The sequence below is a fragment of the Athene cunicularia genome, assembly GCF_003259725.1.
Source record: "Athene cunicularia isolate RWA chromosome Z unlocalized genomic scaffold, athCun1 chrZ_part2, whole genome shotgun sequence".
Classification (NCBI taxonomy): Eukaryota; Metazoa; Chordata; class Aves; order Strigiformes; family Strigidae; genus Athene; species Athene cunicularia.
In genome coordinates, this window is record NW_020799143.1 from 8,716,366 (window position 1) to 8,737,107 (window position 20,742).

Consider the following 20,742-nt stretch of genomic DNA (forward strand, 5'->3'; position numbering starts at 1 on the left):
CAGCCCGCCGCGGAGCCGCAGCCCCCTGCGCTGAGACGGGGACTCCTTTCTGGTGGAGGAAGCAGCGCAGCGAGGGCGGACAGCCGGTGCGATGACAGGCAGAAACTGAACGGTTCGAGCTCTCTGTTCCCACAGAGGTAATTTTTTTTTTTCCGCTGTTTTACTACGTTACTTCGTACAAGAACCATAGCTTTGCACTGAGATTAGAGGTCTTTATTTCCTCTGACCAAAATCCATCCCTCACTCAGGCAAAATTTCCACCGAAGTCAATAGAGTTTTGCGTGAGTTACGACTGCAAGATTTGATCTAAGCATATCTCTTATGTCGAGAACATGCCGTGCTCTGAACTGGGGCTGACAGGGAAGCCAGAGGCTGGTCATATGCACACTGACCAGTTTAACAATATGATTTTCCTGTGTGCTGGGATGCTAGCAACGGCTTCGTAATCTTTTTTTTAAGCTTTCATTAAAACTCAATGTGTTGAATTTTGCCCTAGTTTATACTGCTGACACTGCTGTGTTTTAAGGACTTTTTTTTTTTTTTTTTTTTTTTTTTTTTTTTTAGTGAAATACATTTTAACTTAATGTGATGAAAGAATACAAAATGTTGAGTCTGTATAAAATAACTCCAGGTGTTGCTTTCTTTGAAACAAATACAACTTTGCAGCATTCCACTGACAGGCGGGCAGTGTTTTATTTGTTCAATAGATTGTGCCTCTCTCAACTGAATGAAAGGAAATAAATCATGAAAGGCCATTCTCAAGTGTCTGTGAGTGACTGAATTAAGATTTAATAATACTTCCTCTCCTGCTGTCTTCCCCGTGAAGTGTGGGATGGTCTGTATGCTGCAGCACTTGGTCACAACGGGGTGAGCCTGAAATAGAACAACAAGATTTGATGTATTTTGTTTTTATAGCATTTTCCAAATGTCTTGTTTTCATGAATGCCTGTTCATACATGCATACATATATGTCTGTTTATAAATGCACACACGTATAGGTATGTAATGTGTGCATCCCCATACGTTTCCACATAAACAAAGCTGTTGCAACTGATGTTTTACCTTTGCCAGGGTTTACATTTTACTGTATTTATGTTTGCAGGTCTCACAATTTTGAATCCTCCATCAGAGGGCTATTTTGGCTTCCCCTGCCCCACCCTGCCACCCCCCACTCCCCTTTTACATTTCTGACCGATGGACCTCACTTGTGTTCAGGAGTTGTCCCCTGGGGTCCAGCTGTGCTGGTAGCAGTGCCAAATTCTCACAGAATATCATCATTCAGGGGGCTACAAAATGTGCTGTCCCTTCAGGTTTCATGCCCTCTCTCACACTGCACACCACATTTCTGAGGTTCTTGCATGAAGAACTGTTCAAACATGAAACAGGTTCAAATACCATTGCAAATAAATGGACCTATGGAACTGGGGGAGTGGTTGAAATGTACAGCCCTTTATCTTCATCCCTGGGAAGAGAGAAGTACGAATGGGTGTAAGTGGGCTGTGGATACACTTAGGCTGGAAGGTTTCAAACCTTTAGAACAACAAGGTTCCAAAATTACCTTCTTGTTGAAGTGATAGAAAGAAAAGGCTCTAAATGCTTTTCAGCTGGAACATGATGGAAGGGATTATGTGAAATGGTTGCCTGCAATAGCAAAGAAATTGATTTGACGATCCAGAACGTCTCTTTCTGTACTAAATGCTGTTTTCACTTTTCACTGGATGTTGCTTGCATTTAAAAGTATCTTTGCAAATGGGTCAGTGTCTTTGGAAACCCCAGTTTTCCACATATCTCACTTCAGGGCCAAATGAAAGCACATTTCTCTCTTAGGTTTTGCTGCACTGTTGCTTACACCAGCAGACACATAAGCCCTGATGGTCATCAGGATGAATAATATCCCTTTCTCAATGCAGAGCAGAGCTCTTTGGAAGACAATTTGAATTCAGAGGCATGGCTCCTTGTGGCCAAGTGGTCAAGATTATGTTATACTGGCACTGAAGTCTCTGTGGTACCAACAAAAATAGTGGATAATATATAAACTGATAATGCTGTTTCTGAGGTTACTAGTGCTGTTTCTACTTTCCTTTGAGGATCACCTCATAACTTTCTTTTGTTCTAACCAGCACACCTGCCCATGTGAAGATCCCGCCATCATGTGTGAGAAAACAAAGACCCACTTTTGTTGTGACAGTGTGCTTATTGCCTCAAACTTAGCTTATTTTTTAAAACAGCAATAAACAGTATTCTGGTTCAAAGATGCTCCTACAGAATGTTCCCATTCAATTCCATATTTCCTCTTCCTCTCTTTGTAACCTTATCCTTTTCTTGCTTTTTTATGGTTTTGATTTACATACTACACTGGATTCCTTTCAATTCACGGTGTACCTCAGTAACTATTCTGTAATATATAATAAGCTGCATTTGAATGTTCCAGCTCCAACATTGTGTATGAGTGTCAGGCCATTTGTACACTTAAACTGAAACAGTGTTCGCTGTGGGAGATTTGGTTTGGTACATAGGGCCAATTACAAAATCTTGTTACTTTCCCCTTAATACTTTGTATTAGTAGGCCTGACTGAACAATTATTAGTATTACATAGAGGAAGAAAAATGACAATTTTTGTGAAATGTGAATACATAATTTTAGCAATATTAGTTTCCCTTTTAACTGAACAATTTCCTTAAATGTACCAGGGGGAAAAAAAAAAAAATCTTGAAAATTTCTTCTGTTTGCTATTTTTTACTTTGCACCCAAGCAAAGGTTTCTAAGTATCAACAAACAGACACTTTCACTGCATCCTTATTGTTGCACTGAAATTTAAAAGTGCGTTAAATTATCTTATCTCACTGATGGAAAGGCAGAGGAAAAGATACACCAAGTGGCAATGCAACGGTACATTTGAATTGAAAAAGAACATACTTTATTTTGCCTGTTTGAGAAAACAAATACTGATTTGTTTTCAATCACAAAATATTGATTACTGTATAATTCTTGAAATGAGTATCAGAGGAATAGCAAAGTGTCAAAGAGGGTGTGGCACGGCTGTGGCAAATGTACTTTTCCACTCACAAGAGCTCGGGAAGGTCTCCTCTTGAGCACATAAATTTGAATTGAATGAGATGAAAATCAGTCTCTGATTATTCTGACTGTACAGGGCAGCAGTACACTATGGCAGCAAAATGCAATCACCCTCACTCTGACAGCAGGTGATGGAATTTGTTTTAGTTAAATATGAATAAGTGTCAATGAAGTTATGACAGACTGTTAGCATCTTTTTTTAAAGTATGTATGTAGTAATATGCCATATGAAGAGAGCAAATCCATTCCTTGACTGCAGATGTTTCTTTCCCAAAATGTCCAGTTAAAATTAAAGTGAAGCTAAGAAAAGGAGACTTAACTTCTTTTATTTATCTTTATTTAGTTTTATTTATTTTTATATTCCCTGAAAGTCTAGACTGACAGTTTTTATCTGTTCTGAAAAAGTTAGCTTATTAATTTAAATAATAAAATGTTAGCTACCATCAGTAGCTAAAATATCGCTGTAAACCCAACTAAAAAACACCAGTGTTTTTCCAGTTTTTCCACTCAAATATTACAATGATACCATGTGTTACTGAGAAAGTGTTTTTTAATCATTAGAATATAGTTTTTACAGTTTTGGCTGCTGCTACAAGGAAAAGAAACATGAATTGAGAATAGACTACTCTAAAGGCTAAACCTACCTTTTTCTTACTTCAGAATAGAAAGTACTGAAAACTGAGGACTGATGAAGATTAGTATAAAATTGCTTTTCTGTTTAAAAAGTTAAAAAAAGTTTCAGTAAGGAAAGTATTCCATTTTGTGAAAGTACTGGGTTTTTTAATTCTTAAAAAATACACTTTACAGTAAAAAGAAAAATAAATAACATTTTCTCCCTAAACCAGGTTATAAATGGTACATCATGGACATCAAAGACCTTCTTGTGAACATTTAGAAACTCCTGTCAGAAAGCTGTCATTCCTGTATCATACCCCACAGTTGTATTTTAATTGCTCATTTTCAACCCTTTTGATTTGCAGAAAAAATTCAGTGGAAACACAGACTTCCTACTAGTGCCTGGAAACATTATCAACAATGGGAATGCATTACTTAATTATTTGTCAGGGATCCTTCTGGGTCCTGAAACCCACTGTATTAACCTATTCACAAGTTATTGCCCAACAAACCAGTTGCAAAATATATATTATATTGGCTGGTAGTGGTTTTGGAGGAGTTACCATATCCAGATAGGACAGCAAGACAAATACTGATGTTGTCAGTGTAGACCACATTGTTTTGAATGGGGTATTATTTGGCCTGTGGAAGAGTATCAGAAATGTTCCAGTGGTCAGGACAGCAATCAAGGTATCCTTTCCAGCCCAGGCAAGGGAAACTAATTACAGGAATTATATTCATAAATCAGAATCCCATAAGCTTTAATAATTCTGCTTCTATAGAAGATTTGTGCAAATAGTCTCAAATTAACATTAAGAAGTTGAGGACTACAGTGTGAAGGCAAAAAGGCCACTGGTCTTTGTACAGTTTCCTTTGCTGAATGGAAACCAGTCTTCCATGGATGACATGGTTCTTTGTAAATATACACCTTTATATGGAACTAGCTTATCGCCTAGACAGGGATTTTTATCATGAATCTCCAAAGCCTCTATAGTCAAATGATTATTTGGTAAATTTTCCTTGTTGGTTTGGGATTTTTTAGTTTTTTCACATTTCTAGCTTTCTCCACTCAGGAAAACAAGCTCCACACATTTTCCCATAAGATGCAGAACAAAAAGTCACCTAGTTTGGGTAGTTGTTATCTGGAGAGGTGGATGTTTACTACAGCTGGTAAAGTTATAGCTAATTGTCAAAAAGAATATTCTGCAGTTAAAAAACAGAGGGGCTAAAAGGTCAGCCTGAGTATCTGATCCTGTGTTTGTATGTGACAAATTCCAGTTAATAACCCTACTGCTCTACCCAATGGCATAATGTTCTAATTGTTGAAAGGTGAACATAAAACCTTCTTTCCATCTTTTCTCAGGTAAATTAAATCTACTGAATACTGAACAAAAACTACAGTGTTTGGCCTGTTAAGCTGGGGAGAAGACTGAAAAAAGCCAGTCCCATAGGGAATTGAGTACCGTGCTGTTACCTTGACATTTTTATTTCTATGTGTGAATTCACTAATACCTAACTGCACATATGCAAAGGCTTCTGAGCCATTTCTCACTGAGTTTTGACCATAAGCACTTAAAAGTTTAAGATACTGTTTTACCAAAATGCTTGAACAGATAAATAAATACGAGTAGCTCTGTTTAGGTCAATGAAGTGTCTAACATGCCTGAAGCAAAGCCTGAATTTAAACAGGAACTGAGTCATGAAATTCTCCATTTTTAATTTTAAGATTAGTCAATTCACTGAATAGGAAGTGACAACCAGTAGGACACCTGTCCACCCTGGGTAAACGTAGCACATGATTGCTTTTTCTGCATGAAAAGAAGATTTTCTTGTGCGGTGAGTATATGCAGTGATGCTGAATCTTGTTTTACAGTAGTGGTTCATTAGTTACTCAAGGGTTAGTTCTGAAAGCTTCTGAGCAACAACAGAGCAAATCATTTAAGTGTACTCCTAATTCTAAAGCTTTTTGTTGGATTGGGTCCAGCACCTTCTTCATTTTCTGCACATGAACCATTAGCAGAGGAGATCAACAGACCCTTCTGCATCGTTCATTCTTTCATCACCAGTCCTGCCTGCTTCTTCAACAAGCAATGCCACTTTGATTAAACCTAATTTCAGAAACCCATGCTTCATATTGCCCCAGTAGAAAACTCATCTAATTCTCTCCCCTTTCTTTTTCCACTTCTTTCTTGCTTAGCAAAAATATTTCTGTCACAATCTCTACTGGCTGTATCTTAGCCCAAGCACTGGTAAAGATTTTCTTACTGTGACAGCTGTGTGTTTGGGCTTTTTGTTTAATGAAGGTGTTTGTTTGATATGCTATTTTATAGGGCTTCAAACAGTTTTGGAAAGGCATTATTTTGGCAATGAGATTTTTCAACACTGGTGTGATGAAAATATGACAGTTTTCTAAAGCAGAGGATGGCATCTGTGGCCACAAAACAGTATAGGGACTGGATTCTGCCTCCTTTACATACAGATGTTCTTAGGACAATATTCCACTTCTGCAAATACGGAACAAAACTGGGACAAATTATTCTGAGAGACCCTTGTCCTTTCTATTACTCTTCTATGTTAGGCCAGCAGTATGAAGGGAATCTGCAAAACGTCTTAGAGAACATCTCTGAAAAAACTTTCTAAAATTGAAATCTTTGCTTGATACCTAGATTGTATCTGTAGTGTAGCACGTGCATTTGTAATGTAGTGAAGAATCTGTACCAAAATGCAAGAAACACTTAGCCAACAAGGAAAAAAAGGGAGCAATTTTTTCCCCCCTTTTTCTTTTTTAATACTTGAAAGCAAACGCTATGATCACCTAGTCCAAACTCCTCTAAAGCACACACTTCGCTGACATTCTTGTCGTACAGGGCAATTTTAGTTTTCTGCTTTCTCTCAGTCCCATTGTGTTTTGTACAGACTGAACCACTACTTTCATCTCAGTTAGAAAATTCTAAATGATTAATTTTCTATGCAAATTCAAACAATTCAAACCTTGTAGAGAGTCTAGCTCTAAAATGTAAACTGTTTCACTTGAAAAAAATTGAAATTGTAGTTTGAATTTGTGCTTCCTATGAATATGTTGAATAAGAAGGTCTGATTTTGTCTCTTACTTTTAGATGATCAAGAAATACTGTAACAAGGACAGTGTGTTAGAGAGAAACAGCAGGTTTATGACATGCAACTTTTTTTTTTTTTTTTTTTCAATTGAAGATGCCATTTTCTCTGTAACTTGTTCTGGTCTGCTTCCTTCTGGCTGATGATATAAAAGTTAGAATTAAGTTTTTCTTAAGTTAGAATTAAGTTAAGTTAGATTTGCTTTTCTCTCAAACGATAGTTGAGAAAAGCTCTGCCATTTTCTGCCATGACATATTATGCCATTCAGTTTTGTATTGACTGTGAAAATAAATCTGGAACTCCAAAAGCCTCTGTTCATTCAGATCTTTTTTGGCCACACTTGGTAACTTCTACACAGATCTTCAAGTCAGATTATTAAGTTCCTTTCAGTGTTCAATAATTAAATGCTGTTTGGCCAACAAGATGTGTTCTATTGAAAAATTCCCATGTTACCTCTAACTGCTGCATCTATGCTGACCTGTCAAAAACCACTGATTTTCTTAATCTTTCCTCCATGTAAACAGCCTTTACATCACAAGTGCTATATACACAGACTTTATAAATAATGTTCAATTAGACCACACTTAAGCCCAGTTTAAAAAAGAGATGGGAAAATGTGCATGATTTAAGTGCTTTCTTAAGGACTTTGCTGAACTGAGACCTAAAGGTGTAATCAAACAGTGCCCATCTTCCTTTTCATGATAACAGTACAGTACATGACACCGTCAGCTTTCTTTCAGTAAATAGTATGTTACTGCTTGGCCATTCAGTGCTGGAAATCTTGCAGGAGATTTGGTCTTCACTGATCAAGCAGTATTGCCATGATTTTGAAAGACCATGCTCCACCATTCTTCAGTTTGAAATCAATTCTTAATTGAAATCAGTGTTAACACTGGGCAACATTCAGTGACCAATTGCAGTGACCAATTGCATAAACTTTGGTCTCCTATCTTGAGCTTTTAGACTAATGAAAAACCAAAGCTATTACTATGAAACAACAGCAAAACTGATGCTAGAGTCCAAGAACTTTCTGGAAGCTGCTAATTTTAATAATTATCAACATTTCAGCAGCAGCAGCGTAATCACCTTTCCTAGATCAATAGGCTGCTTTTCAGAAAGTTATCATTAGGTGGAAAAGCTGTAGGCAAAGTATTCGTTTTAGGAATAAAACAAATTACTTTGTTCAAACTACACTGCAGACAGTGAAAATAAAACAGAGAAACTTTAGGTCAAATGGCTTAATGATTCCTGGCACTGTATAAATACCTTGAGCAAAATACCATCAATTACTATATTCAAATCTCACTTCACATATGTGAAAGACTTTTTTGCATTTCAAGACTTCTTTTTTCTAGGGAGAAGGTATGATCCAAAATCTGGCACCCTTCCCTATACTTTTGGTTTGTAAAGGAATCTTAAAAGTTGTAACAGTTATGAATAGGTAATATTTAATATTTGTTATCTAGCAATCTATGGATAGTATCTGGTAACAGAAGCATCAGAGACTTAAATTCAAGGGTAAGGAAGTCACCAATATATAGGTAAACATTTTGAAAACAAGTCATGATGTCACAATAACTTGTCAAGCTGAAATTTTGATATGGCAAAGCAAATTCAGGTAGCAGTTTTAGTCTAAATGCACCAAATAATTTTAATTACTTTCATTAGTACTATGAAGCCATACATAGTCCATTGATATGACTTGGCCAGTCGTCTTCTTATTTTATACAAGCGTGATAAGAAAATAAAGGAGGCATTTTGAATGGATACTTATCTCTGGATGAGGCTTTGCTCAAATATCAATAACACGGGCATAACAGTATGAAAATAATTTTCTCTGTTAACGTGGATGGCAAAAACATGTGAAAAAAAGCCAGAGCTAACATAAACCACAATTGCTACAGCATTTGTGCAGTGAAGAAGTCACGATTTACACTAGCTGACCATCAAGAAGTAGACCTTGAAAGAACATTTTGTTCAGAATGAGAATTAAAAAAGTGCTTTCCACATGGACTAGAACCTCATTTTTCAAGAAGCAGCTGTTTTTACTGTTATCATTTTGTATTCAAACATGTCCAACTTCCCATTAATTTGAAAAGACTAAAGCAAAGCAAGCAAAAAAAAAGAGAAAAAAATAATGAAAAAGCGAGTCTTGTAGTAAAGGATGAAGACACTGGGAGTAAAAGAATGCCCATTCTTCAAGCCCATGTTAATTGGCAGATATAGTGAAAATACTGCCTGAGAAATGCCTGTTTATATACATGATGGACAACAAGTAAAAACTTGCAGAGATCTCTTTCCCTTTTGTATGTAAATAATGTATACCTTTCTCACCTCTGATATGGTGAAATGGCCATTAATCTTACAACTGTACTGAAATCCAGCTTACCTGTAACTACATTTGGTATTATTCTTCACCTTGGACCTTGTATCTCTGCATCACTGGATAGCCGGATGGACTGTTAATTTAAATTGGTGCAAGCTTTTGAACTAAATGCATTGCTTGTACTTTATTGGATTTTCATCAGAATAATGGACATATAAACAGAGACATCTCCTAAGACTTAAGAAAAAAAAAAAAATCACTGACTGATGTGAGGTGATAGTACCCAAGGAAAAAGAGCTTTCAGGAATTTAATACACAGCATCTGACAATTGCTGTTATTGCATATCAAACTGACATCTCAGTAGGACATTATAAAACCTCAAGAACTGGATCAGTTCAGATGCAATCAAAGCCTTTGACTCCAAACAGAAGAGGTAGTATAAGGTTGTTTTATAAAACAAATGCTACCCTAAAAGATGCCATCTAGCTGAACCATTTCAAAGAAATTTGCAACCTGTGACATTTCATGGAGATCTAACAATGCAAACATGATGAAAATCTCTTGCAACAAAACCAAAACTGTGGAAAGACCGGAGAGTGTGCATTTTTTTCTATACCTACTTTCAAGTACAAACTGGAAGGGCTCACCAGCTGTAAGATTATAATCTCATGTTACTCTAAGGGTAAGTATTCAAGTAGATTAATTTTCAGAAGTTATTTTTCAGCCTCCCTGTACCTTTTGCCAGTTACTGCATATGTTACTCATGGCTTAAATACAAACATAAGATGCAAGTCACAAACAGAATTAGTAGAAAAGTTAGACCATAAAAAATGATTAAAGATGGGAGACAACTATGGAGAATGAGTGGCTAAAACAGGATCAGTGACATCAATTTAGTGTTAACACACCCACATGTAGTTAGTCACCCAAAGAATGTTGAGAGTTTGAACTATTAAATGCATAATCTATAGTGCAAAGTACTTTGTTTAAACATTTTAAAATGCATACTTTTGTTATTACTATATAACGAAATAATTGATTTTATGTTAAAATGACTCCATCCTTAAACTGTATCCTTCTGTAGGAACAACCCTTGAGTGCTTTTACCTGACATGTCAGAAACAGCTAGGGAAAGAATGCAGACCAATGTAACAGTCTGTATTTCCATTTGAACTGGTGGTAGCCTTTTGTCCCAGTGAATAGCTTGTTGAGCTCAACCACAGCAGCTGAGCTAGAACAACTCAAGCCTTTTGCTAGTGGAGCTTCTGAAAATACACAGAACTAAGTCAGCAAAGGTGTATGGAGACTCACTAACTCGTTTAACTTTGCAACCAAACAATTAAAAATGTATTGTATGAAAATTGCCTTTTTAAGTGAGGATAGTTTAGTTAAACTGACACTTCAGATGATAGTAAATTTTCACTGATGTAGTTTGTGAAAGTAAAAAAGGCAGCAAATGGGGCTTTATTACACACAAACTCAAGAACAAGTCAGTTTTCAAGTGTAAAAAGCAACTTCTGTTTGCTACGTGCAGATTATGAAACAGATGGATTCTCAAAGTATGAATGAATCAGAAGAAATATTTACATCTAAAAATTCAGACTTCTTTAAAGTTAATTTTTCCAGACCCACATTGGCCAGAATATTGAAAGCTGATGAGACAATGTGGTAATTTATTTTGTCCTGTTGTGTGTTTTAGTTAACATATTTTAAGACAAAGAAAATTCAATACACTAATTGGGCAGTATGAAAAGCCTTAACAAATGTACAGTTGGTGCACAAAAGTGCACCACACTCTTACAAAATGATTTTCACTGCAGGAGGATCTCTGACCAGATCCACACAGAGAATACAACCACATGGTAAAAAATTATTTAAGGAAGACTTTCTCTTGCATGATCAAAAAGCCTTGCATGAGGTCTTTGTTCTGTTTGCTCCCAGCTCCTGAGCAGAACAAGGAATAAAATAACCTGTGTTTTCTATCTTGCTAAAACTGAGGATCTTTAGGACTAACAGACCTGCAAGTGGGACAGACTAAACATCTGAGTAGCAGCTCTGTGGAGGAGGCCCTGGGGCCACAGTGGGCAGCGAGCTGGGCATGGCCGGCAGTGGCCCTGGCCACAACAAAGGCCCCCTCTCTCCTGGGCTGTATGAACAGAAGCCTGGCCAGTCACCCAGCACTCAGGAGACAACAGCTGTGAGTTGGTCAGGTTTGGGCAGCCCCAGCAGAAGAAACGCAGCAATAAACTGGAGCAAGTTCAGATGAGGGCATCAAGGGCACCGAGGTGTCCTGGGCTGCAGCACTGCCCTGTCCTGCAGGCTATGGGGCAAGGGCTGGTTCAGCCTGGGGAAGGCACTGTTCAGGGGACACAAAAGAACAGCCCCCCAAAACCTACAGGAAAGCCACCAAGAAGATGGAGTCAAACCCTTCACAGCAATGGACAGTGGGAGGAGGAGAGACAACATTTGAGTTGAAACACAAGTAATTCAGTATAGGTATAAGGGGGAAAAATTCACACTGAGGGTAGTTTAGCAGTGAAGCAGGTTGCCCATAGAGACTGTGGGAAATTTTGGAGGATTTCAAACCCTGACAGGACAGAACAACCTTGTCTGGTCTCATGGATGACACTGCTGTGACCAGCAGGGTGGACCAAAGATCCTTCCAGCCTGGATTATCCTGTGATTCTATGGTCATTTCCAAGGACAATCTGCAAAACCTCCCTAAGCAATAGATGTGCTCTTCTTACCACTGTAAAATTTTCCTATTGACTAATGTGAATCTCTTCTACAATGAAAGCCCATTAATTTTCTTTTTTTTCCACTACAGATGTGCATTCTCTCTCTTTGCAATGACTTACTATGTATTTGAAGACTGTTACCATGCTATTTCAGGTTCCCTTATGTTGTGGTTTAACCCCAGCTGGCAATTAAGCACTACACAGCCACTTACTCTCTCCCTGTCACCCACAGTGGGATGTGGGAGAGAATCAGAAAAGAAAAAACAACCTCATGGACTGAGATGAACACAGTTTAATAGGACAGAAAAGGAAGGGAAAAAATATGCAAAACAAGTGATGCACAATACAATTGCTCACCACCTGCTGACAGATGCCCAGCCAAGCCCCAAGCCACAGTGTCCCCCAGCCAACTCCCCCCAGATGTCATCAGCTGGGCATGGCATCATATGGTATGGAGTACCCCTTCAATAGTTTGGGTCAGCTGTCCTTGCTGAGTCCCTTCCCAGCTTCTTGTGCACTCCCATCCTCTGCTGGCAGGAAAATATGAGAAGCTGAAAACTCCTTGACTTAGTGTAAACACTGTTTAACAACAACTAAAACATCAGTGTGTTATCAACATTATTCCCATCCTAAATCCCAAACACAGCACTGTACCAGCTACTAGGAAGAAAATTAGCATTATTCCAGCTGAAACCAGAACACCTTAGAAGCTTTTTGGATGCTTAATACTTCGTGCCATTAAGTGCCACATTTCAGTTTGTTCTAACATTTGGGCAACCGTATGTGCCAGTTTTCTTGGAGACTTCTGAGTATGCTTAAAGCACGGTTTAATATAGCAGGAGTACACTCAGCTAGCTTTTCAAATTTTATTTCTTTACTCTGCATTTCACTGATCTTCATAGTGAAAATTCTCATAGTGCATTTTTTCTCATCATCACATAGTTCCTAGACTATGATTTTATCTGATTGTGCAAAGCTGAAGCTGTTCCTGTTAAGCCATGGTTTTCTCTCTTGCTCACAAAAATTATTAAACTGTAATTCTTACGGTGGCTCATTCTGTTCAGTCACCCATGTCTTTAAGTTCTACGACTGTTCTGAATTTGCATGTTTGCAGCTCTTAGGTACAGGTTTATTCTCAGTGGAACAACATCCTGCTAGCTACCTCTGTTCTCATTTCTTGCTAGCTACTTTGGTTTCATTTGTTTTCTCAACAGCATGAGATGCTGGCTTATTCTCCTTGCTCCTCAGAAGGTTTTTCCTTGTATACAAACAAATAGACCACTGATTTCTGAGACTACGCTTCTTTCCATTCCTTGAATTCTGCTGTCAGAGAGAAACTATTTTGCTTCAGTGCCTCAGGATGAACACTTATTTATCAATCTTCCCTATATTTAAACAGGGTCTAAGACTGACAGTGACTGCAGCGTAGGAGGGATGGAAGGGGTGAATCTGCCTTCTGCCTCAAGCCAGGCTGGGTAGGCAGAGCTATGACAGCTCTCCACTTTGCCTCAGGATTAGCATCCCCAGTTGCATGGGTTATTCTGCCTATGATGTGGCAGGTGAAGAAGTACAACTCCTTCATCCAACACATTATTTAAAGACGGATGTTTTCAGCTTACTCAGACATTAGAATTAGGACAGGATAGGATGCCCTGGACAAGAAGGATAACAAAATCAGGATATGTTTGAAGAGCGAAATAGAGAAATTAGTGCAGCAAGGTTAGCCATAGTTTTAGTCTAACTGGCACAGGCAGCAACAACATCAAATATGATGAAGCACAAAATTCAGTGTGGGCTGGCAACTGGGGTAAGTTCATGGGAACTCCACTCACATTCATACCTCTCCAGCATCACTCCTATTCTCCCTGTGCTAGACAGGCAAAGGATACCTTAAAATCATGCCCTGCAATATAATAATTCCTTCTGCTGCAATGAAGAGATAGTGTGAATGCTTTCCTTATTCACTGAAAAACCCCTCTGGACTAGCTGCTACCCAGGCAATGTTGCAACAGGCAAATTCAATCACCTGGAACCATTAGGGTAAGGGTCTCTATTAACTGAGCCCATTTTCATGAGAACAAATATAGGTGAGCAAATTTTGCAGTTTGTTCCACATGTACTTTTTATATATCTAGCTTTGGTTTGAAAAGTAACAATATCCTAGACTCTTTTCAACTTCTAGGGCTCATTTTTTTTTAGTGTTTATTTGATTAAATCTCACTAAGTATAAAAAGAGACTTGTACATGCTGTGTACCTAATAAGCGGCTACTGATGGGAGGATGAATTCATCTTCACATTTATTTCAATGAATTCTACAGCTTTCAACCCTGTGAAAGCTTTACCATTTCTGTTATTTGGTAATGATGACGATATTTGTGGTCCTGCTGTTTACAGACAGATTATGTCAAGGGAAACTGACGAGGGATTTCAGAGTTTTGTGACCTTTGACATATGCATTTGCCAACCTTGACAATATAAGCCACTTTAAAATGCTGTGAAGACGCCTGCACAACCTTTCTGATAAGTGTAGCATGTCTCTTATCGAATATCATCTCTTGTGAAATAAAGATTAAATGAAAAGGCAGACTGAACATGAACAATCTTGATTTAGCAAAATGTACTCTTTGACCTGAAATGCAAGTAGAAAAACACATTGAAGTGGGGCATACACACTCAAACAAACCATACTTGGTGCTACTGCTGAATAAGCTACAAGTATGTCTTAGATGTCACTCAAGAGTGTTTTCAGTTGCAGTGGAGATAAATTCCCTAAGTACTGAAGAGGTGGCTTGTCTAGAGTGGTTGACTGTCATACATGTAGATATCAGTATATTTCAACAATGATTTGGGGAGACTTGTTTTAGAGACAGAAGAGTAATTCAGCTACTACAATTTATTCAGGCCTTGGCCTTGCTGAAATATTATTTCCCAGATGCAGCTTTTTATTTCTGGGGATATTAGTCCTGTAGAAAGAATACTGAAACTTTTACCAGTCCATGCCAGATTGCAAATCCTAAATTTACTACTGCAATAAATCATTCTGTAACCCACTGCGTCTTCTTAAATTATTAAAACTAGCATACCATCACTCATATCACATTCATTTCTCTGATTGGAAAAGATACCACAAAGTGCACTTGTACTAATGTCTGTCTTCTTGTTTTTATCATTTTCTTTCCCAGATTTTTTTCCCTCTATCTGAGAAACAGATGCACTGAGAAACATGCCTGAGCAAAGCAATGATTACAGGGTTGTTGTGTTTGGAGCTGGAGGAGTGGGCAAAAGTTCTTTGGTCTTGAGATTTGTGAAGGGCACTTTCAGAGAGAGCTACATCCCTACCATTGAAGACACCTATCGGCAGGTGATCAGCTGCGATAAGAGCATATGCACTTTGCAGATAACTGACACTACAGGGAGCCATCAATTTCCAGCCATGCAACGTCTTTCTATTTCTAAGGGACATGCTTTCATTTTGGTTTACTCTATCACCAGCCGACAATCGTTGGAGGAACTCAAACCAATCTATGAACAAATATGTCAGATAAAAGGAGATGTAGAAAGCATTCCAATAATGCTGGTGGGGAACAAAAATGATGAGAACCAAAATCGAGAGGTAGACAGCAGTGAGGGAGAAGCCATGGCTAAGAAGTGGAAATGTGCTTTCATGGAGACCTCTGCCAAGCTGAACCACAATGTGAAAGAGTTGTTCCAAGAGTTGCTAAACCTAGAAAAACGCAGGACTGTGAGTTTACAAATTGATGGCAAAAAAAACAAGCAGCAGAAAAGGAAAGAGAAGCTGAAAGGCAAATGTGTGGTAATGTGAAATTACACTGTCAGAAGTCAGTCATGCAGTCTCACCTGTCTGCCAATACCCATGTAAAACCTATAGACAGCAATCTACCATGCAAGACACTATTTATTAGTATCTGTTTTTAAAAAAAAATATATTTGGAATTTGAGAAAATTAGTTACTATGGTTACTATGGAAAAAGCCAACAATTAAAAAATCCTGTACTCTAGCAGACGGTGAGTGAAGTGAAAGACCAGGATATCTAATTTTGTAACTTACAGAAGAAAAGAAATTTCATCCTCGGCATAATGTGAAAGATTTGGAAAGTCAACTTTATTTTATTTACATTCACATATAACTGCAAGAGAAGGCAATGCATAATGTTGGAAGAAAGATAGCCATGAAGAGAAATGGCCATGAAGAAATGTAGAACGTATAAATGCATACTGGGTGGCATTCTCATGTCCTTTCAAAATGCTGTGGACAAAAAAATTCTGTGCAATTTTCATAACTGACTGGTGGGTCAGCATGCATAAGTTAGTCTCGGATCTGCCACATAAATGAAGTATTTCACACTAGAAGGAAGTGTGAGGGTAGCACAGTTAAAAGCAACAGATAATCCATCTACCCCCCAGAAAGAAATTTCTTTCCAGGATGATGCCGTGTTTGAGCTGAAGGATGAGGAAAGACCAGCCCCTGTAGGAGACATGGAGATCTTTTCTGGACTCATCACTTCAGGAATGACCTGTGCTTCTGGCCACAATACATTTCAGATGTTTGCCTGTGGAGAACATGAGATTGTATAAAAAATGGTATGCATATCCAAACAGAAATCTTCCCCAGGGAGTATTGGTTGGGGACTCCCCTACAAAAGCCTCTTTGATAAAGGCACAGTTCAAATGCTGCTGATGGCTTAATGAACCCATGGTGTGCTTAGAGAACAAACTGAAAGCCTGTTGAACTGGTGGTACCCCTGGAGAGGGGTCGGTGTAGTATACAAAGTTTTTATTCAAATTACCACATTAGTTGAGTAAAACATCTTTACATTACTATATTCCAACTAGCATGGTTTTGCATTCATGCTTTACTGGATCTACTGCCTTTATACTGTCTGAAGGGTTTTATAGTTACCATTTAAACTCTTGATTTGAACTGTTATGACTATTTATACAACTAAATCCTATATCTGGAGTTAAGGCCCACAAGAGTCTCTAAGAGAAGATTTGTGTGGGTAAGTACTACAGGATTTGATATATTAAGAGTTGCAGACAGTACCGTGTTACAATGCAATACAAAGTTCAGAATAGAAAAAAAGGGTTTAAACCTCTCTGTCAGGGGACACTGCTCTTCTCAAAACCTTTGGAAAGGGAAGAAGTGTACAAAATGTGAGCCTTTCTGTATTTCTCTCCAAAGCTTTTTAAAAAACTAATATGAATGAATAAAGTTATGTATCCTGATAACAGAGACCACCTAAGACAAAAGAAGCACATACATTTTTTAAAGGACACATAAAAACTGTATAAGCTATAATTTGCACCTAAGGAACTGCTTTGAAATAATAAAAACAAGCTGCCGTATTTTGAGTAAATGTTTATGTCAAAATTATAGTATGGGAAAATGCAGTCAAATACTAGTATTATTAGTATGCATGCTGTTGCATAATAAATATCTTCTAGGAGCAGTTCAAATGCAGTATTTGCATTTAAAATTGTTACTTTGTTCCTCTCAGAATTATTGTTTGCTTACCTTTCACATTTCAAACAAGTGTAGACATTTCACAGGCAGAGAGATAGCATACATTTCTTTGAGCAAGAATTGCTATTAGCACTGTCTAGAAAGGAGCATTCACGCTTTTGTCATTCACTCAGAAGACATTCTGGCACCACTAAAATCAACCATAAAACTCCCGATTTCAAAGAAGGCAAAATTTTTTGTGTTTAATTCATTGCATTAGAAGAGAAAATTAGAGCATGAAAAAAATCTAAGGCTCTTCCTTAACAATAAATTCCTGTCTCTTACATGATGCATTTCCTCCATAAATCTGAAAGCACTTTAGAAAAATGACAACATCATTATCTTAACTTCTCAGGTGGTAAAACCGAGGCAAAAAGAGGAAGCAACTGCATATAAGTTACCCAGCAGACCAGGAACAAAAGCAGATCTCTTCAGTCCCAGTCCAGTGCTTGCTCTGCATTTGGTCAGACTGTCTCTTCACATTCTTACATAGCTCTTAAAACACATAAAGAAAACTGGTGTGGCTTATTCAACTAAGTGCATCTTCATCTTGTCAGTCTGTCAAGAAATCAAACAGTATTTCCAGTTCAGGGGTGAAAAACATTTTAAAACACTACATTTATTAAGACTTATAAATGTTTGTACATCTAGTCTGTTTGTAATCAAATGGCTGATGATACTCAGCTTCACAGCACTGGATTCCACTAACAAAACTGGAAAATCAAAAGAATGATCACACTTAAGGAGTAATGGTCACACACAGAGGTCAGCAGTACAGAGGTGTCCCACTGATGCTAAAATGCTGGTGCCAAAGGTTATCATACATGACACTTGCCTAAGCTGCCAGCATGGAATAATGATAGAAACTCAAAAAAAAAAAATGTTATATGATGACAAAGATGCTTTTAACATTATTACTTTACCTGGAGGAATTAGTTGTATAGAAAAGAATCTTGCAGAAGTTGAATATAGGGGATCTGAATTACTTAAAAGGTTATGACAGCAAGGATATTACAGAATGAAATTTGGCCCTGGGCTTCTTGAATGTGCCTCATAGCAAGAAAAGAGTAATTGTATGGCAAAAGTGGAAATTAAATAGCTGCCATTTGTTAGGCTTGAGGACCATTTCCTTTAATTCCCAGTTGATTCTTCACCTGCTACATAATAAGCCATGAATTATTTCATGGACTTGCATGTGTCAAAGCAAGGCCAGTACAGAAGCAATATTACTCATGGACCACAGACTCAAAAGAGAACACATTTTATACCCTTGCATTGTCATCCTAGTTTATACTACTAGATTTTACATATCACATACCTGTGAGCTGGTTTAAAACATTTGTTTTGCTATTACTCATACAATTATTTTTTTTAAATATGGGGAAAAACTGTAAGTTTTTAAGTCAATAAAGCAAATATACAGCTTTATTACATTTTGTGTTTTATTTGGGAATGTAATATCCGTATAATAAACTTTAAAATGTACAGAAAAAAGATGACATATTTAAAACATGTAAGATCTACAGTGAATTTTAGCACCCAGAAAACATGATCTAGACAAAATGAGTCTTTACAACGCATGACTTTTATAAGTATATATGAAATATTAAGATATATTGTTATCATAAAAATGTGTTGTTGCGATTTCATTAGCAAATATTTTATTCAAAAACTCTGGATATGAAGTCATTTGTGCCTACAAGTTTCTATGTTTCTGGTGATGTTCTGAACATATAAAATAAAGTTTTAAATTGAAACACTAATTTGGAAGGAGCCTTGTTGGTGCCTGTTTTGTGTTTGCTTCATAGGTATATTAAGTATACATTTTTAAAAAGTTGTAAAGGCAGTTCTCTATATCAAAATAGATTCTTATGTTAGGCAGTGTCTTGAAGTCTTCAGCTATACAAATCAGACTCCTGAAAAGTCCTGAGAGAATTGAAGCTGTATTATCTAACATTTACCTTTCTTTTATTATACTGTGGCAAACACCTACACTTTCAAAGCAAACTACCTTTATAAAGCACAGATTATCAGTGAGTGTTTCTTTTGGCCATCACAAAACCAAATTAGTTCTGAAAGCTAGGCTATATTTTTTAATTTTCTTTAAAATAATGTTTACACATACCCTCATTCAAAGTTGTGAATACATACTTGTCACATTTAGTTCACTAGCATTTTAACTGGCATGTCCCACCCACCTTCTATGTACATTTTCTAATTAACCCACAAGTTTATTTCGTGTAGTTGATGGTGTCTAAAGTCCAACTCCACTAAAACTGCAAAGAGGGGGAGAGCAGAGATTGAGCCCCTCTGAAAGTATGTACTTAGATGCTCCTTGTGAAGTATACAAGCTCTTCTCTAAATTAGCCAGAAGAATATAGAATTCAGATAAATCATTAAGCCTTTTTTTGTTTCATATAGTTTACCTCAGTTGAGCGCTACTTTTTATAATGAGTCATAGTAGACCTATTGAAAATTATAACGGAAGTGCAAAGGAACATCTGTTGTTCACTCACTGCATTTATTCTTCATTCAGATACCAAAAAAAATGGCCCACAATAGATTCTACAAGTGCATTTCTACCCTGATGCTCTGAAAGCTGTGGATGAGTGTCTGTCAAATGGAAGCTGCCATTGGATTTGTATTCATTCTGGTAGAAAAAGCAGGAAATAAAAAGGCAGATGTTTTTCTATAAGGGGTGTATGGCAAAAATTTTTTGCCATATATAAGAGGAGGAGCATCGTTTTTCATTAGCTTTCAGAGAGACATGGGGAGAGCACTGAGGTGCCAATCACTGTAACATATATATGCTTTACAGCAGCTTTCATCAGTGCTTTTGTAAAGACCCCTTGTCTCTGGTACATCCCTTCTTAATTTGGTTAAATTCCTGCTGCTGGTCAGCTTGGTCCTTAAAAACAGACTATCGACCGATTTACTAGTTTATTCAAGGTTAGACACTCTTAAAATAATTATATAATGGCACTGTATATTTAGGCATATGAATTTAATTCCAGGTTTTACCTGTGGGCCACTTGTCCTCTGCACAGTTGGATCACTGTAATGAAGAGGTAGGAGGAATATATTTGGCAGAAAGGGAGTAAAAAATGGGAATGTCAGAAGGTTTTACATGAACTTACTATTTCTCAGGAAATTCTGAGATCAGTGAGGACTCTTAAATGCATTTTGAAAGGGAAAATCAATATTTAGTGGTCACACTGAGCTGCACTAATGAACACTGCTGTTACAGACATCACAACAGTCGGTGACACAGGAAGAGCAATTGATCCTCGCTCAGTGATCTGTCAAAGCTGTAACTCCTTATAAAAGCAGCTCTACACTGGACAGCT

At 37.5% G+C, this 20,742-nt stretch overlaps 1 protein-coding gene across 1 annotated transcript; it reads left to right on the forward strand.

Annotated features, from left to right (window-relative positions):
- Positions 1-6: 6 nt before the first annotated feature.
- On the forward strand, positions 7-19,155 carry DIRAS2 (DIRAS family GTPase 2). The gene is made up of 2 exons (XM_026866422.1): positions 7-137; positions 15,054-19,155. The coding sequence occupies exon 2, from the start codon at positions 15,095-15,097 to the stop codon at positions 15,692-15,694; it is 600 nt and encodes a 199-aa protein (XP_026722223.1). The 5' UTR covers positions 7-137; positions 15,054-15,094; the 3' UTR covers positions 15,695-19,155.
- The last annotated feature ends 1,587 nt before the right edge of the window (positions 19,156-20,742 follow it).

Coding starts and splice junctions, on each gene's coding strand:
- DIRAS2 (XM_026866422.1), top strand. CDS start 15,095: ATGCCTGAGCAAAGCAATGATTACAGGGTTGTTGTGTTTGGAGCTGGA.